The sequence below is a fragment of the Gymnodraco acuticeps genome, unplaced genomic scaffold, assembly GCF_902827175.1.
Source record: "Gymnodraco acuticeps unplaced genomic scaffold, fGymAcu1.1, whole genome shotgun sequence".
Taxonomy (NCBI): Eukaryota; Metazoa; Chordata; class Actinopteri; order Perciformes; family Bathydraconidae; genus Gymnodraco; species Gymnodraco acuticeps.
The window spans coordinates 1,980,468-2,007,713 of record NW_022991187.1 but is presented as its reverse complement, the minus strand read 5'-3'; the positions used below and the strand labels follow the sequence as shown (position 1 = coordinate 2,007,713).

Below are 27,246 nucleotides of genomic sequence, written 5' to 3'. Positions count from 1 at the left end.
CTGAAGTCTTCTGCGTTAATGAGTTATAATCCATACTAGTGATGCAAAACAATCTGCTATGACCACTTGAACAGTGAAGCAACAACAGGAAGCAACATCTTCACTGACTTGTACACAGTTCTTCTGCAGCCTGACCTTTGTCATGTTTATGTGAAGCCACAAAGCTCCTGGAGCACAATCTTTACATCTCCCTCGACATGTACTCCTCCTCAGGGGGGAAGAAGAAGAAGAAGAAGAAGAAGAAGAAGAAGAAGAAGAAGAAGAAGAAGAAGAAGAAGAAGAAGAAGAAGAAGAAGAAGAAGAAGAAGAAGAAGAAGAAGAAGAAGAAGAAGAAGAAGAAGAAGAAGAAGAAGAAGAAGAAGAGACGGGTAAAGCTGGAGGACTCAATTGTGTTTTATAATTGACTGCCACATCAGAAATTGACAAATGCCAAATCAGTAAGCACTTCAAGCACTTTAGAGGTCATTTTGCGTGAAGCCAACTCTCTGTATCTGTAACCTGAATACTTTCACCAGATGGAAAACACAATCTGTTCAAACTCCCCCAAAGGGATTTGGCAAGACAGTGAGTTTTCTCACACACACACACACACACACACACACACACACACACACACACACACACAGAGAGGAAGATTACAATGACAAGTCAGATATGCATTTGCCAAATTATGAAAAAAAATATGCATGTCTCACCACAGCAGAAAAGAAGCAGACATATTTGGCCATAAGACAACAGACAACTGAATTATGTGCATAAACTCCACTGTACTTTCCCCTCCTCCACTTTGTTTTAGTGGCCGTGTGGACAGCCGGTGAAAAAAAACTAAACAGTATTTCTGCAATGACAAAAAACAACTAGAAAGGGAGCAAAAAAAGTCAAAAAATCTAAGTGCAAAAATGCTTCGTTTGACTAACAGCGATGGTTTTCTAAGTGAAAAAAAACCAGCAGACCGCCAGCAGGAACCAGATAATCACATTCAAAAAATAAAAGTGCATTTGCCGCAAAAAAGCAGGCTGTAACTTTTTCAGTAAGAACAAAACTTTTCTGGAGGTATGTATTGTCATGCTTTTATTTTCACTCTTAAAGCCTTGCAGCCGCTCTCGGAGCTGGGTTATCTGAGGCGACTCAGTGTGTGCTTCAAATGTTTCAAACTGAAAAACTCCGCTTCTCAGTACAAAACAAACGCACACAATGTTCTATGAAGCCTTCTTCAAAACTACATCCACTACTGTCATCTCTCGATAAAAGCGTTTGTGTGGCCGATCTGTGCAAAGCCACACAAAACAGATTCGTGGCATGTTTCTACCTCCTAAAGGTGAAGCACACAGCGTTGCTACTACAGGGGGAAAAGGAGAAAACCTCACCAGCTTTGCAGGGATCCTTATAGTCGATCACCTCTGATGTGGCACTGGACTCCACATAGTAGCGCGGACCAATCGCGTCCAAATCGATCGCCAATATCACGCCGAGACAGGAGAGGACACACAAACATCTCGCCGTGAGATCCATTATTGTGGTGGGGGAAACGGCGAAAGGCGAGGGATAAAGGTAAAGGAACAGAGAGGGACAGAGGGGAAGAGAGAGAGAGACAGAAGAGTGAGTGAGAGAGAAAATGGGAGGTTTTTGGGGGAAACGAGATCCCTCCGGAGGGCGGGTTTTAAATCCAGCCTCTCTTGAGTGTCTTCTTGGCTCTGGGGGCAGGCAGAGATTTCTCTCATCCAGCAGAGCTGCCGGAGAAACTTTGATGATCTGGCAGCAGGGCGGTGAACAGCCCCATTACAGGCCGATGCCCCTGGGCTGCTTTATCGCTCCCTGGTCGGTCCATCAGGGGTCATTGAAGAGCATTTGAGGAACTCATTTTTGTATCTCTTTGTGAAGTATGAAGAATGTGGCAATAGTTCTGCTGCCTCTTTAATCTTCGGTGTATGGATCTTCATTTAATATTAAAACCTACCAAAGTTAATATATCATCATATTTAGCTGGGGTTGAAACTAAAATGTCCCTGTGGCTTTCTTTGTTGTCTTTAATATAAAAGTTCAAATGAAACTGTACTTACATGACAGGTTTGAGATTATTTTCCTATCTTTGTACAGTTTAATCAAAGTTGAAAGTCCCTGTTTGGCTTTCTCTTTTTCGCTTTTAACACAGGAGAGCTCACACACAGCCTAGCAAGACCGCGCACTAATTACGCACGTGCGCATAGACTGCAAGCGCCCACTCGTGCTATAGCACGCGAGCACATCAACACAAACAAACAACAAACAAGCAGACTGAGCCTGACATTTGAGGCTTCACAAGCACAGGCTATCAAATAATTAGTCAGGAGGACATTGGGGTGATTAGAGCACCACCTGGTGGCGACTTACAGAACATACCGAAGAAGACTTAATAGTAGAGAAACAAACCCCCTAAACTAAGCTTTAGTTTTTAAGATACTATTACCCGAGGTAGGACAAAGCACAACCATGTTTTTTCCTTACGTTAATATGTCTAGTTTATTAAATAGATTGGTTTTATAGCAATATATTACTGTAAATTAATTGTTTAGGTTGATGTTTGGAACCTTCACATAACCGAAAATGTAGGCTCCTCTGAAGGGGGCCGTCTCAGCCTAATCACATGTATCTCTGGAAATAATGATCAGGAGGCCACCAAATGTGGCTATACAATGCAGGTAAAAAACCATGATGAAAAATACATTGTTTGTTTCAATAATTAGATGAGGAGCTCGTGTGGGAGACAATCCTCAGGTTCCTATGGACAGCTTTTTCTCAATCTAGTGCACCATAGTGCATTTATTCACTTTATTTGTTCAACGTATTATCTTTTCCACCTTGAAAGTGTACTTATTTGTTTCTCAGTTTATCAAAGTGTGCTTGCCCCTTTGTTTAAAATGTCTACTCTTTTTCATTTTGTCTTCACAGTTCCTAGATGTAACAATGATTTCAGACTTGTATTCATATTCTGAACTCCTTCCTGTAGAAAATAACAGGAAGAGACTTCAGATTGATTGTGTGCATTTCCACTGCTGCAAATGATTATTATGAAGATGAGGATGATGAGGCTCTGCCAGCAGCCCCGTTGTTCTCTGACTGGCATCAGTTTCCCCATCCCAGCCTATTACACACAAAGCTGGCTTATATAACTTGAGTTATCAGAGAGCTGTGGAATCTAAGACAGGATGTCAGCGCCGATGCGTGGGCTGTATTTACGCTGTTTCTGTAAACAAGGCCGTATAACTATCATGCGTGAGAGCATTATACTTTGAATAAGAGGAGTTCTTCAGCCTGCTCAATACAAGTGTTGAACACAGAGGACCAAATATTTAGCAAACAGGGAACTTAGTCGAGTGTTTTTGAGACACATCTATTTTTTTGACTGTTGCTGTTTCAAACAAAGAGTCCGTATTCAGTGATGATACTTTGCAGATGGTAAATGTTGTGTTTATCATAAACACGGAGGGACACAACCTTTCCTGTAATGCAGCTTTTTACTACAACTTTAATTCCAGGCCTCAATGCATGTTTTGTACCCTCTGCATTCACATGATTGTGACACATACTGACATTTATTTGAGTTAACCCTCCTGTTATCCTTGGGGTCAATTTGACCCCATTCAATGTTTAATGTATCGAAGAAAAGGGTTCACATTATTTTGTTTGCTTATTATTTCATGACTTTTCCTAATTTAGTGAGGACTAATGGGTAAACATAAAATAAACATGAAGATCTTTTTTAAATGTCCTGTATGCACTTTGTACGCATTGGTGTTCCTTGGGGTCAATTTGACCCCAGGCTGTTTTAGTAGTGTAAAACATATACACACATATTTGTGTTGATTGTGTAGGATGATATTGAGGTGACTAATACATGCGAATGTATCATTGTAAAAACAAAACTACCCTCTGCTTTAGCTATTGGTCCTTTAACAACATCAAAAAGATCTTACTTTAACATTTTATTTCAGTATGTGAGATTTTATGGTGATTTATATATTTGTCGATATTCACATAATAGGAATTCTGGATGTATAAAGGGGTCTGTGGGGGGGGGGGGAGGTTGGGCTAATGTTTTATTTAAATGGTTATTTAGGTAGTCAACAAGATACCTAAAGCACCAGAGACATACATGTTGGTTAAAATGTGGAATATGATCATTGTCTTGAGTCTTAAACTACTGGGGTCAAATTGACCCCAGAGGATAAAGGGTGTAAAGTAAATCTGAGGATAATAGGAGGGTTAAAGTACATTTTTCCCTCTAACATATTTTAGGTCATCATAAGGTGAAGTTGTTTGTCACAGTGAAGGAAAACCTTCACTGCTCTTATTATGATGAACCGCTGTAATCGTGTAATGATGTAATTACTGTGATAAACAATATGGAACCTCCGACTTTAGAGAGATATTCAGAAATGTTCAAGCTGACCTTCCTATTAACCATACTCCTCTAGGGCTATGATGCTATGATAAATGAGATGCAAAAGAGATGATGGCAAAAGGATTTATACTAAAAGGGATACTCCACCTACACAATTACTCGGTTACTATGAATTCAAAGACAAATATCTGCTTTTCTTAAACCTATATAACACAATTCAGGAAATATAAAAAACCCCAAAAGCATAATAGATCCTCATTAAAATGTAAAAGGGGCTGAGTAATGTATATACAAAAGATCATTTTGGGGGTGAATTGTTCCATTAATATACACTTATAAAGCAAAGCTAACGTTTTGTTTTTTATCAAGATGTAGGTGTAAAGTCAGCAGCAAGACTGTCCAAGTCCAGGTACTTTGCAGTTTATCCTCACATGATAAAGTTTCCTCCCTTGAGGATGACATGAGATCAGGTTTTCCTCCTGGCTGTCAGAGGTGTGTAAGAAGAGAGCCCAGACTGAAGCATGGAGACGCAGAGTCAGCGCTCCTCTGCTGTACATAGAGGTTAAGCAACGCAGCATTCAGCCACAGCCAACAGCGACTGCATGGCCTTCTCCTTCTCCGCAGGGAGTCTCTGGAGGACGGCCAGGTGTTGTGAGAGTTGCAGGTTGGCGTGTTCATCATCTCAGGGAGGGAACAGTCTCATCAGCAGGAAGAGCCCCAGCTTAGCTCAGGTGTAACGCCACATGGAAACCCTTCACTGCTGTAAGAAGGGCACAGTGGAATTCATTAACTCACACTGCGGAAAATATAACAATAAGCCTATTTTAATTAAAGTCTTAGAGACAAAGGACTGTTTGACATTTACTTATTTGGCACAAAGACTTTAGAGTGCATACAGCTCTTCAGTAATAATGTGAGGATATTTTCATAAGCGCAGCTCCTTCTTGTACACAGCCTTAGATGGATTAGGATAAAGTCTTTTTCACTCTGCACTTATGGCAGCATTTTATATAGCTTTCTATGATTAAAACATCAAAAATGGAAAATAAATATCCTTCAAAATACATATGCCTCTAAAATGTGACTTTTTGAAGACACAAGTCAAACCAGTTTACCACACTTGGACCTTTAGGGTTTCATCATGTCGAACAATAGGGAATAAGGAGAGCATTAACTATGTTTTGGGTTTTAAGCCAGAAAACACCACACTTAATTGGGTAAAGGTTAACCATCAAGCAGGTTAATAAATATTCATTATTTAATAGTCTTCACAAAAAATAAATAAAAGGGGTTATTAAAAGTATCATAGATTGTTCCATGTTCTTAGCGAGAAGAAATACTGATCATGCTTTCATTGAATTACGGGTGTTTTATTGAAATGTATAGTATCCGTGTTTTTCTGGTGTCAATTACTTAACATTGTTGTGAGTAAATGAGGTCTATTGATTCCAAAAAGGACAGTCAAACTGGTGGTAATACGTGGGAATTGAGTTGGCTAAAAACATTACAGCTGAGGATTTGAACTATATTTTTATTAACTGTCAAACTGGGAGGAGGACAACACAAAGGTTAATTAATGGCATTGGAGTTGCCATAGCAGTTAAGATGTTCACAAGCTTTCCAAAAGACAAATTACCTTGAGTTTGAGTGAAAACAATGTGGGCACTGTGAAAAGCACTACAAGCTGATATTACATGATCAACAAGCAGAAAGCCACACTTATCACATCAAGAGTTTGAAGTCAATTGTGGCTTTATCGGTAGCCGTTAGATGTTTAAAGTAGACACACCTTTGGCTCAAGGGTGCGAATCGGCGTCACAGCCTCGTAGTCTTGGCTGAGAGATCCCACTCTACTCGACTGGGCTCCTCTCAGGGTCACCGTTATCGAGGTGGGGGCTTTCTGCCCTAATGACACACAAAGAAAACTGCTCAGCACTACCGTAACCCCCCAAACACACTCAGTAAAAATGGAACGCAGCCAATTACTTGTCAAAAAGTTGTGAAGGAAGTCATCAGAATAACCTTTTTGCTTCGTGGTCAGGTAAGCAAATCAAAAGCAGGTTTGGACAATGAACATAATGAGAGGTAAAAGCACATTTAGGAGTTTTAAAAATAGGCAAAAGGAGTGAGAACTGATTGACACTGAAAGAAAAAGGAGCAATGAAAACATGATTTTGATTCCAGTCTTTATTGTAACAACATGAACAGAGCTCGGGAGATGCCATGTGTAATGTGTTACTGCCTTTCTCTGTTAGAGGACAGCATTCATACATATGGATATTATAAGCAGGTGATTTGATGGAAGGGTTACAAAATGTTACAACATGGATAACAAAAACATGAAATGCAGCTCAAATGGGACAAACAAAGCGATCTGGATTTTACTTTTGGGTATCATTTTAAAGTTGGTCAATCATACCCACACTGGTTTTAACTTAGTTCACAATTCTTCAGTATCAAATGGATTTATTCATTAATATTTATTTTACACATGCATCCACTTCTACATAAACATTATGCGTCAAACATAGGCTTCAAACTCTACCTCACATTTCCGTAATGGCTCTTTCTGAACATGAAAATAAATCATGCGGCACTGATCTGCCCTCCGATGCTGCATATCTGCACACCTCACAACAGTCAGGTTCTTCCAGGCATTCATCTACACGCGGTGACAGAGCCGTCCTCTAAGGTCGTGTACTGCGGCTCTCTGTGGCCTACAGACGTCCTGAACTAGTGTTTCCAAAACAAAGTGGGATTGAACTCTGAGCATTCAACGTGGCCGTCGTGTTTTGGCAGTTCTAGACATACCAGCGGTCTGATTGGTGATGTGCGCCAAGCCGGGCAAGCTGCTGGCTATTTTGGCCAACCCGCCGTTAGTGAGCAGCTGGTGGATGGCGGTGGTTTTAGCCGCTCCTCCTGAGGCGACCACAGGCACCGCCCGGAGCAGAGCGCTGCTGCTGGGACCGGCCGAGCTCAGGACCTGAGCCTGGGGCCGACCACAGACCGCCTGAGGGGGGGGAGAAGAGGTCAAACAGTTTAAGGTCTTGTTATATTTAAAACACTGAGAATAAACTTCATGATTTAGTCTTATTAGTTCACTTTTGCCACAGTTTTTTCATTTTCATGTTGATTGTATAATTTACATTCAAAACTGAAATGTCAGGTCTGTTTGTTCCGACTTCAATTGCTATGGATGGTAGCTCCCATGAGTGTTGCTACAATTCTATCTTAATTGCTGCATTTTGGCATTATTGCTTTCTTTGTGACCGAGGAGTGAGGGTAGTTAAACTCATCCAGATAACCTTCTTGATATTAAATATGCCAGCCATTTTATCTACCCAGAGAATTTCTCATGTGTTTTTGTTTCTCTACAATGCGCTAAAACGTGTGCCTATTAGTCACTTGGAAACAACAATGTTGACACATTAGGTGCAGGTTGAAGAAAACCAAAGCTACCCTTTATATTTTTGGAAAATGGCTCCAGTAGAGTATAGATAATTCTTAGTGACTGAACTTTAAATGAAGCAAAAGGTCCTTTTTGGTCATTCAAACGTGTATGTAATGTAAACATGTAACCACAGTTACCTGTGTGCTGCCTGTACTGGCATCTGTGGAGGGAAAGCTAGGCGTTTTGGTGACGATCTCCTGAAGACTGTAACTTAGGCCTTGAAGCAGACTGCTGGCGGAAGACCCTGCACACAAACACAGAGACAGTAAATCAATGGTGCTGACATTTGGGAGGCATATTGACAAACAGCTCCCATCCAATCCCCAGAGGCCTAGACTAGATGAACACACACATACACACGGTATGAGAAGTCGTGTCCAAAGGGTAAGGCTGGGGACATTGACAGACAGCGATGGCGCAAGAGGTAATCAATGATGAAGTTGATCAAATATGTTGTCCTCACACACTGCTCTTATCCAGTGTGTATTCTCCCTCTACAAAGCGGTTAGAAGTGTGTAGAGGTCACTGTGCTGATTAGCCGCACAGTTGAGTGTTAACAAGCGTGCAGGGCAGGACAGGACACAGATACCTTGGGCAGTAGCCGGAGCTTGCACCTGGACTGGTGTGGAGGAGCCTGATACCATGCACGGCTGCACGCTGTTGAAAGAGATGGAGCCTGACGACAGGGCACCAGAAACCTCTGAGAGACTACCAGACCTGCAGTGACACACATAACCACCAATCTACTCAGGAGCGTTGGCCACCACTCAGCTCCCAGACTACACCACTCATCAATCCCTCTGCAGCAGACACACTTTTGTCAAAAGAGGGGAACGTAGGCGTGGGTGTAGGCAGGATCAGGGGGTTTGATACGGAATGTGCCGGTGTGAAGCAGGATAGCTTACCGCTGGCCTGTGAGGAGTCCAGAGAGCTCCTTGGCTCCTGCCACAGTCTGTCCCAACGTCACCGTTAAGGGCTTCCCGGAAACTGCAGGGAGAAATAAACATCATGCTGATTTAATTTCAAACTAATTAAAGAAGATACTTCATGTAGTCATTATGTATGAAACAAGCACTAGGAAGTACCTGTGTCAGGTCAATCAATCAATCAAAGTTGAGTTATACAGCCAAATATCACACATTTGTCTCGGGAGGCTTTACAGTTCGTACAGAATATGAATACGACACCCTGTTCTAAGACGCTCACATCGGACAAACTCTCAAAGAAACCCCACAGCTTTTGCAAGAATTAATAAATACATTTCATCCTACTTACTCACTTTAACAATACTGTAAACCAAACAAAAACACAGGTTTATTTTCTTATCAATCATTTCTTAGATCGGTATGAAGGTGATCCGCTAAAACCTTTTCCAATTCAGGGTTTCCCACAAGTGATTTGATCAACCCATAGGCAAAAAAACAACAGTATTTGTTTCCTATGATCATATGTTTGTCATAAGGTCAGGAGAGCAGGGTGTGTACCTTCCTGTGCAGCAGGGCTGATGCTGCCCCCTGCTGACTCGCTTTGGGAAACGATGGTGACCTTGATCTTGGCTCTTTTGGAGGCCTTGCTTGGTGTGGGACTCGGCGCCTGCCTCCTCTTGCCATGGGGCCTCAGTTCATCTCTGTCCAGGCCCTCCATCTGATCGCTGCTCACTGGCACTGCACCGCGCAAACCAACACAGACATTGAGCAGACTGCTGAGGAACCTCGTTTATCTGTGACCTTTAATATTACACCTGTCTGTCTGTAATAATCTACTTTGAGCAATAAATAAAAATGACTATTCTGTGTTTCATTCATGTCAAATCCAAAGTAGACACCACCATGTGATTAGTGACAAACCAGGGCTGCTCATATAACATGGGAGCAATGGAAACAAAGAAAGAAGCACGGAGGAAAGAGAAAGGAAGAGGGACAGACACTTACCAAAAATACAAGGAGGAGTGCCAGGAGGAAGGTTTTTCCTCACAAGCATGTTTTGTTTCATAAAAGCAGCAAACTGAGCTGGAATGAAGAGGAAAGAAAGCCGGAAAAGAGAGACGTAGGAAGAGAAGAGAGAGCGGGTGAGAGGAAAGTATATCAGTCACATTCTATCCTGCCCCGTCAGATGTTGGGACGCGATAAGCTTCATAATCATTTTCTTATCTCTCACACAGCAGAGATGTGTGGTGAATGACTGTGCACGTGGATAGGAATGTGGCTGTGGACAGGGTTCCTGCAGGTTTCACCAACTCAAATGTAAGACTTTTTAAGACCACTTTGAATAGAATTTAAGAACTATTTCACGGCAAGAAAGAATGAAGGAAAATTGCTATGAAAGAATAAAATACGTCCCATAATTGCTTTCGAAGTAAATGTATTCCAATCAACATAAGAACGATGACTGAACATAACAGCACACAGAACTGTGTTAGCCAAAAAGCAGAAAAAACTGCCTAACCGTGAAAGTGTGTGTGTGGGTGTCTCTGTGTATGTATGTGTGACAAGAGCTGTCTTCTGAGCTCTGCTGCCTTGGCTACAATCTTTCATCGTTGCTGTTGTATGATTGGTGTTTAGCTACGGTATTTAGCGTCCACAGCGCCTCCGCTTTTAGGGTTGACGTCGACCCAAACGTCGCCCGGAGGCAGTGGTGGCAAAAAGAATAATATCTGAAAGCAGTCTTTCATTTTGACAGATTAGAACAAACTCAGCGGCAAAGTTTCCCCGCAGCGAGGCTCTGGTGTTATGCCGTGTTATGCTTTACGCTGTGTGCGCTCCCACGAGGTGCATGCATATATCGGCGGGCATTCATAACACCGGCGCAACGTCTCACGAGCGTGCTCTCGCTAGCTGAAGCTTGGTTGCTAGGTTACTAGCTGGGTGTTCTCCGATATGGGTCCGGGGGGATGCAAAGTTAGTGATTACTGGTTCCATGTTGATTTATTTCAATACAAATTGATCGCAACACAGAAGTACCTTTCAAATCCGATCATTTGTAAGTCCTTTTAAATCTAATTTAAGACCTTTCTAATTGTTTTGATCATATTTAACACTTTTTAAGGCCTTAAATTCTGATTATCAAATATAAGAGTTTTTAAGACCCCACGGGAACCCTGTGTGGAGTTGTGTGTGGTGGTGAACTAACCTTGAGCCTGCTTGTGAGTGAGCACTGTGCCCGAGCGCTGCATGTGTGTCTTCAGGAGCTGCGTGGCTGTGATCAGACTGGACTTCTGAGCTGGAGACAGACCCGACGTCTTGGGTTTGGGACTGGACGTGGGGCTGCTGCAGACACTCGACAGATCCTGAGAAAACAGCAAGAAGGAGGAACAAAGGATGACTCATGATTCATTGACGGCAATCATTCCTACTGCATGTAAACCTACTGCTATTTATCCTCATTCAAAACATTTTGTATTATCGGAAATGGTTGCAGCAAGCTAACACTAGGGTCTGTATTTTAAAATTCCTCCCAGATGCAGTCAACAAAATGTTAGATTACAGAGGAAAACCTAAGACATGCACATGTTTATTCCTCTAAATTATTTTACTCAGTTGAGCAAAGATGAGAGAATTTCATTAAACGACATTCTGATGTCTGGCAGATACAATTTCTCATTAGCTAGCACTTGAGAAAAAGTGAGAAGCCATCCTTTTTTAACCCTTAAATGGGCGAGCACTTGGAAAATAAAAATCAATAATTTGTTAATGAATATAGGCATTTCATTTATTTCACCTATATATTACACCCATATATAATATCCATGTTACATCCTCATTGCACTGTTATTACACAATATTACACCCATGTATCACATGGACAAAGCCTGTCAAATGAATGTGCACCCCAGGATACAGAAACCATTTAAGGGATGAGGAAGAAGTGATTAGTTTAGAATCTCAACCGCTTCTCTTATTTTCATAAGATGTTCATGACTGGACCGCTTTTCTAAAACGTTCCCAATGTTGGGAATACAAAGCAAACCAAGCCATTATTACACAAAATCAAATGGTTAATTATTTAGTTCCATTTAGAAATATAATGAATACTTCAAATATTCTTATCAGGTGGTTCTTTTTAAAGCTGAACATTGTGACACTTCCAACCAGTTGATAAATGGCGGTGAATGTAGCCCCTGCTAACTGACCTCTGAACCTGACGGTGAGATGGGAAGTCTGAGTGCAGGAGAGGAAGGTCGCCCTCTTTCCAAGTCGAAGGGAAGCTCCCGCCGAGGCCTTTTCTTCTTTTCTGTGTCCTGGTCCCTCATCTCCCCGGAGCCGTGGCCGTGACCCTCCGCTCGAGTGAGGACGCCTGACAGGAAGTCAGAGATCTCATCCTGCAGAACAGTGATGGAAGAAAGAAAACGGTTTGTTAGCACCATCAGAGCAGTTCTTTAGTTTTAAAAAAGTACTGCAGGGGATAAGAAACACCCCAGACAAAATGAGAAATGATATAAGTCCTATTACAAGGACGAACCTGAATGCAGCGGTCAACCATTGTCTGCGTCAGTCCTTCTGATTTCATCTTTGCTGAATTAATCCTGTGTAGGGAAAAGATTCACTGTTACAATAGGCGCTTTCACACCGGAGTACATTTCCCAGTATAGTTCCGAAAATGTGCGTTCACACCAAAGAAATCCGGAACAAGAACTTAGTTCATGAGAACCTTTTACCCCCTGCTAGAGAAGAGGTACTTTCATGGGAGAAAAAGGTTCCCATTTCTGATTGGCTGGGCGGAATGCAAACCACGCCCCGCAAAACTCCAAAAAGGTTTTGTGAAGCCGCCATTTTATTTGCTCGCATTAGCATTATTAGCATTAGCCCAGCGCAACAACGGAGAGAGACTAACTTATGGCAACACAAAATAGAACGTGGGAGCGGTGGAGATGAGGAGGTGTCGGCGTTCTGGCGATTTACTCGGAAGGCTTCAGTAGAAGCTGCTGGGAGTCCCAGCAGCTTCTAGGTAGCTTCGGGTGGCAGTATACGCCGTGAAGTTGTTTGCGGCCTGCCAGTAAACCCAAGGCAGAAGAAGAAGAAGTGACGTCAGCGGCTTCATTTGCGTAATCCTCCCCCAGGGACTTATTCCGGTGTGAACGCGATCTCCTCTTTAGTTTTAGTTCATCAGAACTAAAGAGTTCTGATGAACTAAGTACGGCAAAGTACTTGGTGTGAAAGCCCCTATTTACTACTGAATTATATTAAAATCTTTATACTGAACTCATATTTCTTGCTGCTTAAACAGCCACTGTAGGAGCCATTTTATGGTTGTTGTTGTTGTTGGCATGTCAGTTTACTTTATTTATATTTATAGTGCAATATTATTCTTGAACACTTGGTTGCAGGGGTTAGCTGCACTGGGTGTATAAAAGGGGTCATAGGTGACCGGAAGAGCGAGGACACAGGAGGAAGAGCACAGTGATCTAACCAGCTCAGCAGATGCTCAAGATACGACCATTGACTCAGTAATTAAACCTTGGTAATGTAAACGTTCAATAAACATCATTCTAAACGGCATCAAAGCATCTGTTATGTGTCTGCGTCTGGATCGCTCATAATCCTGTGAAGTAATGGCAATAGACGAATATAGGACATTGGGACAATAAAGTTGCCATTACAGCCACCATTAAGGGTCGTGACTGACCTGAGGTTGTCGTCGGATCCCCCCACCACCACCATGCTGTTGTCCGCCCTCAGCTTCTCTCTGAACTCCTCCATGCCCTCGATGCTGCTCTGCAGGGCGTTCTGGCCCAACACAAACAACACGGGGGTCTTCATGTCCAGCAGAGGGTCGTCCACATCCTGCAAACCGGTAGAAATTCATTCAAATCAAGTTCAGTTTTTCTGATAGAAAGAATGAAATAAAATAAGTATTTACAAAACAATAGAAACAATCCATAAAATAGAGTGGTGCAGTGATGACGTATTTTTGTAGGCCGACCCGGAAGTAAGATAATCTCCACATGTCTACCCTACTTTTATAATTTTCAAATGATAAATCTATTGATCATAAATCTATCGATTAGATTTATGATTCGAAAATTGTAAAGGGTAGACATGTGGAGATTATCAGGGTGAACAAAATGTGGATTTATCAAACCGGATTGTTTTCCACAGAGCTTATTTTTTACAATATTCCAAAATCCTATGGAGAAATGCCATAGCTTTTTTGTCGAGGGAACCCATGCGCAGCTTACTTACGGGTTGGCCGACAAAAATACGTCATCCCTGCACCACTCTATGATTGAAATATGATTGCTTACCCCTCGTGGCCCGTTGACTGTCAGCAGCGGGAAGCCGAGACACACCACACCGGTGAGATACTCCATTAGGGAAACCTGTAATACATTTGTTTTTATAACAAGTGGTGCTTTAAAGAATGGGGGGGGGGGGGAACTGTTTAGCCTCACATAACATTGCAGCAATAAGTTATAAGGAACCTTACGTGACAGGCGATGAGAGCACCCGTATTCCAGCCAACCAGGATAATGGGTTTGTGGGGGAAGTGACTGTGAACCTGGTGGTTAAATGTATGACATAATTATTACATCTGCATACATATAATGTACAAAATAAAACAGAAGCTGTATTCAACATGGTATTATCCTCCATTTTGTCTTCAGACATGAATCCTGAAGAGTTGGCGAAACATTGTTTTCCCAAATTAAACAGAAATTAAAGGTTGGGGTGATCATTAACTTTCTGGTAAGCTAAACAACTAATCAAAATCTATTTCTGAAAACATTTTTGTTCGAGAAACAGGAAATGCAACTGCTGAATATTGTTTCATTTTAGGACAAGTTTCGTGAGCCATGCACGTCATGATGGGTGGGGTTATTTGTATACGATTATTTCTAGAGCAACTTAATTTGCAACCTCTTCTCCGGCTTTAATAGGAAATTAATGGAAAGCAAAGATATGCCCTCTGTGGTCGGATCTGGTGGAAACGTGGACATTTTAACACCATTTTTCTAGTAGGTCGGCTTGTGGTTTAATTGGCAAAAACTGAGCATTGCAAGTTAATAATACACAAAAGACACTCTGCTCGTTTGGCCAGTATATGGACGACCTTTTATGCATGATTGATGTTGAGATGTGCACATTAAAACCAAATCGACTACGAAAGTTGTACAAACACCATCACACTGCAAATATAATCACATAAGTAGCAAATAAGGACAGAACATCCTACCTCCATGACCTTGGCCCTGACGGTGCCCAACATGTGCTCCAGACACTGTGTGATGCCAATATTGGCTCCGCTGCTGACGTGACTGTGCACTGGAATGACCTGAGATAGGAACAGTTGTTATAGGTTCTTTCCTGGGATTATTAATAATCAAGATGGCGAGTAACAGATATAAAGTTGACTGACCTTTCCCAAACACGACAGCTGAGACTGCCAGAATCTCATTCGCCTCGAGGTAGAGAGCGCGGGATTGGTTGGGCTTGATGGTGCAATTAGGATGAGAGGGGATCCATGAAGCTTGCTCTGAAACAAGAGAGAAGAATATGAGACAAATTAGTTTTTTAGATAGACAGACAGATAGAATAGAAGACAGATAGATAGATAGATAGATAGATAGATAGATAGATGGATAGATAGTAGGGGTGTAACGGTATACGTACCCGTACCGAAATTATTCGGTACGGGCCCTTCGGTTCGGTAAACGTAAAAAATTTAGAACGTGAACAACGTTTTGGAAGTAATCTCAGGTGCTGCGTCGCAGCATTCAGAGTAATTTGCTCACATTGGGTTCAACCATTGGGTTCAACGCGTCATAGAGCGACCAAGTCATTTGATTGGACGAGAGGCATACTATGAGAGCTGGTCACAGGGATGCGTTCAAATTTAGTCAGTAATTTGAGGAACTGTCTAAATGGCGAACGCAGATAAAGTTGAGCTCGAAAATCCTCCAGCATCATTGAAGTCTCCGGTTTGGGAACATTTTGGTTTTGCAGTTACGTACAAAGATGACGGACAATTGTTGGCATTGTTCAACTAAAATTGGTTACGCGGCTGGCAATACATCAAACTTGCACACTCATTTGAAAAGGCATCACCCGAACATGAATATCACCGGTACCAAAAGAAAAAAGACTGAAGTGCAAACCCAACTCCCGCTAGCATTTAAGCCTCCACCACTCAAAGTTCAGACCGAGCCAAAGCTATTACAAACGCCAAATATCCTTAGGTTGCCATGTTAGCAAAGCGCTACCTGGCTGTATCTGCTACCTCTGTCCCTAGAGAGGGTGTTCTCCACAGCAGGAAACATGGTTAGTGCCAGCAGATCTGCCCTTTCGGCAAGCAATGTGGACGAGTTCATTTTTCTTTAAAGAAACATGAAAATACAATGACAAGCTAGTCCTAATGTCAAACTAGTACAGTACAGTTCAAATACAGATTATTTCAGTTCATCGAAATGCTGCACCTTAATGTTTATTTTATCATATTTTGTATTTATTTGAGTGAATACATTATTCACAGTTTAATAATAATTAAAAAAACCCAAAAAATATTTTATGTTTTGTGATAATTTTTTCTGCTGTACCAAAAACGTATGAACCATGACCTAAAAACCGAGGTACGTACCGAACCGAAATGTTTGTAAACCGTTAGATAGATAGATGGATGGATGGAAAGATAGATAGATGGATGGATGGATGGATAGATAGATGAATAGATAGATGAATAGATAGATAGATGGATGGATGGATGGATGGATGAATGGATGGATAGATAGATGGAGAGATAGGTGGATAGATAGATGAATAGATAGATGAATAGATAGATGGATGGATGGATGGATGGATGGAGAGATAGGTGGATAGATAGGTGAATAGATAGATAGATAGATGGATGGATGGATGGAGGATGGATGGATGGATGGATGGATGGATGGATGGATGGATGGATGGATGGATGGATAGGATGGAGGGATGGATGGATGGATGGATGGATGGATGGATGGATGGATGGATGGATGGATGGATGGATGGAGAGATAGGTGGATAGATAGGTGGATAGATAGATGAATAGATAGATGGATGGATGGATGGATGGAGGATGGATGGATGGATGGATGGATGGATGGATGGATGGATGGATGGATGGATAGATGGAGAGATAGGTGGATAGATAGGTGAATGGATAGATGGATGGATGGATGGATGGAGATAGGTGGATAGATAGGTGAATAGATAGATAGATAGATGGATGGATGGATGGATGGATGGATGGATGGATGGATGGATAGATGGGAGAGATAGGTGGATAGATAGGTGAATAGATAGATAGATAGATGGATGGATGGATGGATGGATGGATGGATGGATAGATGGATGGATGGATGGATGGATGGATAGATGGATGGATGGATAGATGGATAGATGGATGGATAGATGGATGGATGGATGGATAGATGGATAGATAGATGGATGGATGGATGGATGGATGGATGGATGGGGATGGATGGATGGATGGATGGTGGATGGATGGATGGATGGATGGATGGATGATGGATGATGGATGATGGAGATGGATGGATGGATGGATGGATGGATGGATGGATGGATGGATGGATGGATGGATTGGATGGATGGATGGATGGATGGATGGATGGATGGATGGATGGATGGATGGATGGATGGATGGATGGATGGATGGATGGATGGATGGAGGGATGGATGGATGGATGGATGGATGGATAGATAGATGAATAGATAGATAGATGGATAGATCTTTCTCCCTGTCCTTGTCCTAATTCAAATAAACAAGCTTTCTCTTGCAATAGTTTAGCGTTACCGGTTTGTTTTGCGACAGGACTCCAACAGCTGGGTCCCAGGGCCGTTTCAGCAGCAGCGACAGGGCCTCGGCACTTGGAGCGCCGGTCTTTGTAGTCGTTAGCAACATTCTGTCAATCAGCAACGGCAACTTCCAAGACACAAAGAGGCAAAAAGTAATGAATCACCAATCCCAGATCTTGTATTACTACTGCAGACATCTGAGGGGAAATATTTCTTAGATGTCTTTTAACTGCACACATCATACCTTGCTTTTGAGAGTCTGCAGAACATCCAGGTAGGCAGCTAGCATCGCCAGGCTCAAGGATTCAATCATGGTAGTGTGTAACCACTGCGTCAGTTTGGTGTCCCAGCTCACACTGGCTAATGCATGGCGCACCTTCCTGGCACAGTTGTCCACGGCTATCCTCCGCAAGATTGGCTCATTGGAAGCCTAAAGGAAGCAAGAGCCCAAAGGGGCCAATTTACAAATGGCTTTAGATTCACATATGACTTCACAGGAAGACGCTTTGCCTTAACTTTAGAACCGTGAAACTGAGAATAACTGGGCCGCAATAATGCAGACTATAAAATGGTAGGCTGTAGTCACTAATTTGTTATATTGTTAATGATTTACTCTCTTATTCGTTGGCCTGTTTTTACAAACTTATATCAGTGCTTTTAGTGTCCAAAACAAAGGGTCAAGGTTTTGTCCTTGGCAAAATGATATGTTTACTCCAAAGAGGGTACACTGCTTGACAACAGCCTCAGAGATAGGGCTGCATTGATTTGTCTGGTGCATTATGTATGAAAGAAATCCTCATGTTTATAACGGCAATCCAATAAAAACATAACGTAAGCTATATACTCTCAGTCACCAATGCACAATACCTTTGTGCCTATGTTATATAGACTAAGCAAATGACACACCATAACTCTGCAATAACTGATTTCAGAGAGTAATAACCATTTCAATCCATCGCTTACAAATGGTGCTTGAACAAAAAAAACACTTTAAAATGCATATGGCTTGAGAACAGTATTAGCTATGAGCTAAACTTACATGTTCATTGGCAAGACGCGCTAGTCTTTCAGCTTGTAAAGCTTTAAGGACTTTGTTGAACAGCTTGTTCTGGGCCACTGACCATCCAATCCTGAAACACAATAATAAAAACGTTAAAAAAAAAGTACTTTAACATTTAAAGTAAATAATAAATGAACAGTGGTTTGCTCTAGATGATTGCTTACTTGTTTACATGTTCCTCCCAGTCATCGGGGGGTGGGGGGCTCTCAGCGACGGTACGAGCAAACAGAACATGTCTCTCACACTCCTTCATCACACTGAGAGCTTTCTGATTATCATACAGAGGAACAGGTCTCGGTGTCACCGTCTCCACATCCAGAAGTGAATCAGGGTCTCTGCAGACAAAGACAAGGGTATCAAGTAAGTTACAGCAGAAACACCGTCGACCCAGTCGCGCACCTTTGCATCACAGCAGCTCCATTTGCAACATCAACAATGGCAAACATTAAGACACGATACAAAGGAACATTTAATAAAATATCACGATCATTCAAAAGATAACATTCTCAAAGACCCTCTAACACACATTCAAACGTATTTATTTGTACTTAATAGTGTTGCACGGTGTACCGATACTTGAAAGGTACCGCGATACCCTGCCATTAAAAACGGTACGATTCCTCCGTTTCATTAGTATCGGTACTTTAAGAATGACGGGGAAAGTACTCCGGTGAGAAAGCGCCGTTTTAATAAGAGCCGTGTGTGTTCAGCGCTCTGCTTCCACTCCCTGCACTGCAGCCGTGCCTGCAGTCCCGCCCCTCTCAAACACGTTCTAAGTCCCTCCCCTCTCTCGTGCACTCGGCCACGCGCTAGCTGCCAGAGCATGTGAGAAAACTAGAAGCATGGCTGCAAGTGGGAGTGCAACTGCCGCTGCGCCTCGGCTTGTTGACACAAAAGACGCCAGAAGCTAAATTTGGAAGTATTTGAGCGATATCTCTGACAGTGAGGGCAAGCCTACGGACACCACGAGGCCTGTCTGTGAGACATGTTTTAGATCCCTGCAAACCAAGGGAGCCAACACATCAAACTTGGCTAAGCACCTGCCGACCGGAATCCAGAGCTGTTTAAAGAATTTAAAGACAGACAGGTTAGCGAATGTGTAACATGCCCATGCCCTCAAATCTAAGTCAAACCAGTGTCATTTATTTGTGACAAACGAGGCAATTCATGGCAATGATAACCGTCTAATATGGCTATATTTTTAGCTAACTTACTAATATGGCTAACATCTGCAATATACATTTTGTCAATAATTATTTATATTACTGTACATGTTAATAAAATATTAAACAAATTATATTTTATAAAACAAAAAAGTTGTTTGAGATGAGGCTTAATTTTATTTAATACGAATTATTGTCATTTATTTTGTTTATTGTTCTCATTGTTTAAAAGTGTGTGTTATGTTCTGGTGTGAAATAAAGCACAATAATTACATTTAAGACTGTTTTCCTTTTTTTAAGAAAAGTATCGAAAAAGAATCGGAATCGCAATTCTTGACTTGGTATCGGTATCGAAACCAACATGTTGGTATCGTGACAACACTAGTACTTAAACCGATATATTCCTGCACTTTGTCGGTGTGAAACTGAGAATAACCTAATGGTAGGTGTTACCTGCCGTAGTGTTTGTGTGGTCGTGTGTGTGTTTTTCTCTCTCTCCCTCTGACTCCCCAGGTGCAGCCTCTCCCCAGGTGCAGCCTCTCCCCAGGTGCAGCCTCTCCCCAGGTGCTCCTAATTCCTAATCAGGGCCTCCATATAGGACCGGAGGAATACTGCAGTGGTCTCTCCTTTTTTCCTCCTCTGGCTGCATGTGTGCAGACCTGTGTCTTGCCGATTGATAGAAGGGGAGCTCCGTGATATATATTGATGCCGTGTTATTCTGTGCAAGTTGGCTGGTGAGCCCGTGTTCCTGTTGTGTTCATTAAACGACTTGTTCGTTACTCAGAGATCGGTTTTCTCTCCTTTTGTCGTGCTTGGTCATCCTTGTGTGTTGTTACTTCCCTTTGTACCCCCTAGATTTAGAAGGGAACGTAACAGTAGGCTGTAGTCACTAATTTGTTATATTGTTAATGATTTACTCTCTTATTTGTTGGCCTGTTTTTACAAACTTATATCAGTGCTTTTAGTGTCCAAAACAAAGGGTCAAGGTTTTGTACTTGGCCAAATGATATGTTTACACTGCTTGGCAACAGCCTCCGAGATAGGGCTGTATTGATTTGTCTGGTGCATTATGTATGAAAAAATCCTCGTGTTTATAACGGCAATCCAATAAAAACGTAACGTAAGCTATATACTCTTTAAAGTCCAGTCCACATTCAAACACATTTATTTGGACTTAAACCGATATATTCCTGCACTTTATCTGTATATTGAAATATGAATGCTTGTTGTTTGTATGTTGTCTTCTCGTGAATGTTGTACGTACGTCTCTAGTTTGTTTTTTGTATTTTTGATGGCACCTTCAAAAAAGGAGCATCTCTACTCATCTCATTGTACCTGTATAATGACAATGAAGGATTCTACTCTATTCTATCGTACATTTCACCTGGGATTTGGCTCTGTATTTAATTTGAGGATTGACTAGTGCACAAAGGAGTGCTTCAGTCTGAACTTATTAAATCGCGGGACCCTGTATCTCCGATTTGATGGTAATGTGGTCATAGATGATGTTGTTGGACAGCCTCCATATGTTGTTATGGTTGTTTATGATTAGGATATATTTGACTCACGACACGGGTTCAGGCTGGCGACGAGGGGTAACAAACAGCGTCCGTGTGGGCCGGGCGCTGCTGGCGTCTGGATGGGCGTTCCAGGGCTTGGCGTAGCTGTGGTCCAGAAATACCAAATCCAGCTCTCTTTCATGCGCCGACAGCTGGAAAAGCAGGGATGTTCCCATCTTCCGTGCTGATATCTGGAAGTCTTTATCCCCGCCTCGATGCATCCTCTTCCTGGGCCCCAAAGGGACCCGGGAAGAGCTCGGCAACTTGGGATTCAGACCAATCTGGCAAAGAGGAGGAAAATGTATTATTTGAGATATGCTGAGAAAACAAACAATGGCTTTTGTTACATTCCACCAAGGGGCTTAATATATTTATAATTCACGAGGACTAAATACCTGTAAATAAATGCATTAGGCAAGTCCCCTTACTTTATCGAAGTGCTTCACTAAATCACATCAGGCTGAGAGACATTTATATAAGGTTGTTATTGGGCAACCATTTTAAATAATCAAATAGACATAATAAAATGCACCGAATCATGCCTTTGAAAAAATAAAATATGCTGATTTAAAATAAAAAACAACCTCTACAGTCTATGTGTTGGACTGTTATCAAAACAAGACATTTTAATATAACTTTGGACTCTGGTAAGATTAAATGCTGTGCTCTCTTAAATGTTATAGACTAAAACAGGAAATATCCTTAAGATTAACTGATAAGAGAAATAATCCACCAAAGGTAAATAAGCCTGATGAACTCCTATCTCATGTCGATGCATCAATCTGCATTTCACAGATTTATTTATTTATTACTACAATAACCAGTATTTTATCTTTATACAGTATTACATTTCACATTCTGTTGTTAGCTCATCCCTTTGCTTTTATTCTATTTTACATGTATATAGTTGAACTCTAGCATTTACCTGCACATTATATTCTATTCGGTTCCTCTGCAACTATTTTTTATTTCTTTTATGTTACATTGTTAAAGGAAGTGTGGGACTTAAGATATTACATTTTGAACCTGTTTACCAAGAATTAAAACAATATAGTAGAAATTTTAAAACCATTATGATTTTTTTTTAAAAAGGCAATAAAACCTTTGAAATAATCATTAATGTTAGTGTAAACCCACATGCAGGTGCTTTGTCCAGTGAGCTCCACCCATTGCCATGTACAAGGTATTATTATTGTTTTTTATAATCTAATTTAACTGTTTTAGGTGTAATATAACTTCCAAACCATTAAAACGTAGCCTAGATATGATAACTTTGCGTGGATGTTAGCTAAATATGCATCAATAATGTTAACGCTGTGTAAAGGGGCTGGCTGGCCTGGCATGCTAATGTTAGCATAGCATGCTAAAAGCTACCCTAATATCGCTATTTCGTTGCTCACCTTTACGCTTTATAACTCCATGTTGGTCGAGACGGTTTCAACTCTTATTATGATCCAAATAAATCACAACAAGCTCGTATTTTTGTTAATTCTACACGTTTTAAAAAACAAAAATGATTAGTGCGTACAAGCCTCACTTCCTTTTGTTGTGTGATTTGTTGCCGTGTTGAGCTCCAAAACCCCCTTTTCCGGGCCGTTGAAAACAAGGGGATAGTCAGGGCTGCATTTTCAACATAACTGGCAACCCAGTTTGTGGCGCGTCTGTGAGTGACGCAAAACGTGGACAGGATTTTAGCGGAATCTGCATCTTTAAATAATATTCAGTGGTAAACACGTTTTGGATAAAGATGTTTTTTTTGATAGATCCATTTAACAGCAGTTTTTCGCGGGAGAAGTTGACATAATATATACTTTTGAATAAACACATTACATATGTATTGTTTTATATTGTGTTACGTTGTGCATATTTTTACTCTGAATTCGCTAGATTGTATGCTTTTTTAATGTTATTCTAAAATTGATGAACTTCTGTGAAATCCATTTCCCATATTTACATGGTTTAAAGGCTACATTTATTTGTTTTATTTATTTAAATGAACCACATATATATTTATCCACCATAAAACATGAATAATATGAGTAAACAACGGTATATTTGAATTTGTATCACATTTGTCACCTTAAATATGTTGTACACGTCTTCCCCAATGCCACCAAACAATTTAGATATTTCAAGTAAAATAAGTTGTTCACAAAGAACTAGGATTGTCAGATCTTAAAATTAACAAGGCTTTCAGGAAAATGACGGTCACTATTTTTTTTCTTTCTGTTGGGTTAACTACAGACAGTGGTGACCTCCAGCAGAGCCGTATCCAGGATTTCCTATAGACCGAGGTCCAAACATGCTAGGGGGGTTCGGGGGATACCCCCCGAGATTTTTGGGATTTTCATGATCTAGTTAGGTGCTTTTTAAGTCCTGTGGGGGGTCACACATTGGATAATATATTGATTTCAAACCATGTCAGTGGGTTAACAATGTCAGCATCAATTATTTTTAAAGTGTAATACATAAGAATCAGTTGATTGTTACTATTAATGATCTGGACATGCAGAAGAGGCTAAAATGATCACAACACATTGTCAACATTAATTTCCCATGTCTCTCTCCTTTCCATAACCTGCAGCCTCTCTTCCATCTTCTTTAGTCTCTCTGTCTTCTTCCTGTTCATTACTCTCTCTGTCCTCTACTCTTTCTTTTTGTTCAATCTCTCCCTCGTTGTTCACTGTTTGCTCCTCCTCATTTGTCGCTCCTGCCAGTGAATCAAAAGCAATTCAGCTATTTAGTTCATTTCACTTGTTTGTTTGCATTCTTTTTTTATTTAAATCTGTTTTGTTTGATTCTCAAAAGAGAACAAAGATGTAAGCAAATTGTGTTTTATACAATTGTATGTTATTATGACATCATAACTGCAATAGATGTATGTTTTAAAATTATGCCTATTGTAAATGAAGACTATTGTTATAGATACATAGATAGATAAATAGATAGATAAATAGATGGGCTTATTAAGCCTACATTATTTTGTGTGACTCCAGTTCCTCTCTGACTTCCATCACTTTCTCTCTCTCTTTCTCTCTGCCTGTCCTGTCTCTTCCTTACCAAAGCTGAGCTTCGACTGACGTAGTCTTTTCGTTATATCTGAGTCAGTGTAAAAAGAAAACAATACAATGTTATATCTTCAATGTTTTACTCAAATTGAAATGAAGAAAAGCATTACAACGTTTGTTAAAAGGTAATCCTTCTGACATTGGATGAACGTAATTAACTTTAGCTCTCTAGCTAGTTTATTCACGCAATTTAAACCAAAGTATAGCCTATAGCTGCAATATAAGTTAGTGTGCATGTTGTCGGACGTCCACTGACTAACGTATAGCGTTCACACAGGATCTGCTGGTCATATGATGTCCTGATGAACAGAAACACAAGCAGCCGCTGGACTCAGATCTCTAGATACTTCATCACTCCTCCGCTGCTCCGATACAAGTCCGGGCTGCGGTGGTTTGTTGATACATGTCGTCTTCTTCTGTTTGCTTTAATCGAGGCTACGTAGTTATGCAGCGCCCCCATGGTCAGTAAATGGAAGTACTACAAAGAACCCTGTTTAGTGCAATTATTTCACAAGTTTTGTTATACACAGCTCGGAAAATATTACCGAGGTCCGGACCTCGGTGACCTCAATGGTAGATACGGTCATGACCTCCAGTAACGTCTCATTTAATTCCAAAGGTCTCTGCAGATCACAGTTTAAAAGACAGAGTCCTACAAGCAAACACACACTTTAACTTTTCTCCTCTTACCTGAACACAATTCAGACCGGACAAGTTCAACTGCCACCATGGTGAGTGGATTATAGTACTCAATCTGAAATTCTGGTTACAGATGTTATTTGCAGCTGTACAGCGGTAATAATGGCGGTAAAGACATTTTATGTTAAAAATGTTATATTTTCTACGGAATAAAAGTGATATCATTGGGTTTATATCATTTTGTGGCATTGACCTCAAGTTATGGGTTATCAAAATGGGAGCAATTTAAAGAATGACTCGTAACATATCTTAACATACTATATGCCAAACGTTTTTGCCTGATTTTTGCCCAATGCTTGCTAGGATACATATGTGGATGCTGATATCAAATGGTAAATCGTTGTTCCTTTTTTCCCTGTGAAGAAATATTTGGCTCTGGCTTTGCTGTTTTGTGCTTTGGCGTCGCTATCAGATGCTTCATGTTACGCTAAGGCCTTACAACCAGGTAAAAGAACAGAAAAACACATACTCACAGAAAGAGACTTGTGGTGTAGTGGGATGTGCGCTGGTGTTCGGATCAGGGGTCACAGGTTCAAACCCCACTGCAGTCAGCTTGTCGTTGTGTCCCTGTGCAAGACACTTCGCCCAAAATTGCATGTAATGTAATATTTATAGTAAATACAAAACTGTTTTAAAATGTGTAAAACGTTTCCTTTCCACAAATAGGCATGACCCAGTGTCAGGACGACATTGATCTTACCTGGCATCCAGTTGGATCTTTATGGAGAAACAGTGAATGTTTGAACTGTAGTTGCACTGGATGTTGCTCTGCGTAAGTACACGTGCCAAATTATTTCAGATTTTTAAATTGGATAGCATTTATATTTGACTTTTGTAGTTACATATTCCACTGTTGACTGTGTCTTTTCAGGTTTACAACCCCCACACGGTTTGATTCAGACTGTGTGTCAGTGTTCGACTCTGCGGCTTGTGCATACATAGTGCACAAGAGGAACGACCCGACTCAACTGTGTCCAATTTATGGCGCAGTAGGGAAGTGATGCAGTGGTGTAAAAGTCTGATGTGATTTCCTAGGGGGAGGAGGGAGAGACATGCAGATGTAATCCCTCTCTGGCTTCTCAACAGAACTCACTGCCTGTTTTTGTTTGTTGTAAAGACGACCAAGAATAAAACTAATAAAAGAATACTTTCCATATTGTCTGTTTTTGCAAATTCTAAATGTATTCTGAATTATAACCTTTATTTATTTACTGGGTTTAAACAAACACTAAGACCGGTGGCTTCTTCGAACGATGACCAACCTCCTCTTATTCGGTTTCAAAGGTCCCTGCACACACATTATAAAAGTCAACAGCATTCAAAACACAGTTTAGTTTCTAACATCTCTCCTGAACACTATTCAAACCAGACAAGTTTGACTGGTGAGTTGATTTCAGAGTACAATTCTGTTTGTTGGTAGCTGTTTTTGTGGGTTAAAGGTTAAAATATAGCCTAAAATCATGGAGGTAAAGGTAGTTGTTATAAAATGTGATGTTTACGAATAAATACAAGTGATAAATAGTTATTAATGAATCATTTTATGGTATAAATGCCATGTCATTGTTGTCAAAATGACTAAAGTTTATATAATGAATCATATCAAGTGAACGTATCATATCTATCAAACAAAGATCTACTGTGTCCAATTTATGGCGCAGTATTGTAGTGATGCAGTGGGGCAAAAGTGTGTTGTTATTTATTTGGGAGAGCACAGAGAGACATGTAATTCCTCTCTGGCAGGAGTATTGTTTTGAGATTGAGAGATTGAAATATATTAACCTGACCTTAGAAACTGGGACAATCTTTGTCTCGAGGAAGAACTAATACGCTGTAGCTGGGCTGATCTGTGCTCTGCCTTTACTGTCAAATGTTCAATGTGGAAGGATGTTTCTTAGTCATGAAACAACATATGTTGAATATGTAAACGCACGCACCAAAAAATAAAACAAACACATGCATTCTTCAATACAGCAATATAAAAAACTCACTGTAGTGCCAGAAAATGACAACACATGTAATTGAGGAAAAATACATTTGAAACAAAAACACTTCAGAAAATGAACTCAGCTTGAGTGTTTAT

At 40.8% G+C, this 27,246-nt stretch overlaps 3 protein-coding genes across 9 annotated transcripts in view; 1 reads left to right on the top strand and 2 right to left on the bottom strand.

Moving 5' to 3' along the window:
* Positions 1-1,671, bottom strand: part of bmp1a (bone morphogenetic protein 1a) — a 36,354-nt gene extending 34,683 nt beyond the window's left edge. The window contains exon 1 of one of the 2 annotated variants that reach the window (XM_034238182.1): positions 1,368-1,671. In XM_034238182.1, coding sequence (XP_034094073.1) covers positions 1,368-1,512 — 145 coding nt within the window. In that variant the 5' untranslated portion in view covers positions 1,513-1,671. The remainder of the gene's footprint in view (positions 1-1,367) is intronic. The other variant, XM_034238183.1, reaches the window with a different exon arrangement.
* Positions 1,672-4,490: 2,819 nt separating this feature from the next.
* On the bottom strand, positions 4,491-23,093 carry kansl3 (KAT8 regulatory NSL complex subunit 3). 6 transcript variants are annotated; one of them, XM_034238272.1, is made up of 22 exons: positions 22,800-23,008; positions 21,409-21,680; positions 18,842-19,012; positions 18,657-18,747; positions 17,862-18,047; positions 17,616-17,744; positions 15,186-15,302; positions 15,003-15,101; positions 14,256-14,327; positions 14,074-14,148; positions 13,455-13,612; positions 12,291-12,354; positions 11,962-12,150; positions 10,962-11,118; positions 9,764-9,841; positions 9,317-9,496; positions 8,738-8,819; positions 8,422-8,549; positions 7,970-8,076; positions 7,193-7,391; positions 6,171-6,286; positions 4,491-5,141 (listed from the first exon to the last, which is right to left on the bottom strand). In XM_034238272.1, the coding sequence occupies exons 2-22, from the start codon at positions 21,618-21,620 to the stop codon at positions 5,136-5,138; spliced, it is 2,616 nt and encodes an 871-aa protein (XP_034094163.1). In that variant the 5' UTR covers positions 21,621-21,680; positions 22,800-23,008; the 3' UTR covers positions 4,491-5,135. The 6 variants fall into 6 exon arrangements, with proteins under 6 accessions (XP_034094163.1, XP_034094160.1, XP_034094158.1 ...); XM_034238269.1 differs by lacking the exons at positions 4,491-5,141; positions 6,171-6,286 and having other exon boundaries at positions 6,551-7,391; positions 22,937-23,093; XM_034238267.1 differs by lacking the exons at positions 4,491-5,141; positions 6,171-6,286 and having other exon boundaries at positions 6,551-7,391.
* A 1,981-nt stretch (positions 23,094-25,074) lies between these two features.
* LOC117561067 (beta-microseminoprotein-like) lies at positions 25,075-26,320 on the top strand. The gene is made up of 4 exons (XM_034238274.1): positions 25,075-25,198; positions 25,530-25,611; positions 25,833-25,938; positions 26,038-26,320. The coding sequence occupies exons 1-4, from the start codon at positions 25,196-25,198 to the stop codon at positions 26,165-26,167; spliced, it is 321 nt and encodes a 106-aa protein (XP_034094165.1). The 5' UTR covers positions 25,075-25,195; the 3' UTR covers positions 26,168-26,320.
* Positions 26,321-27,246: the final 926 nt, after the last annotated feature.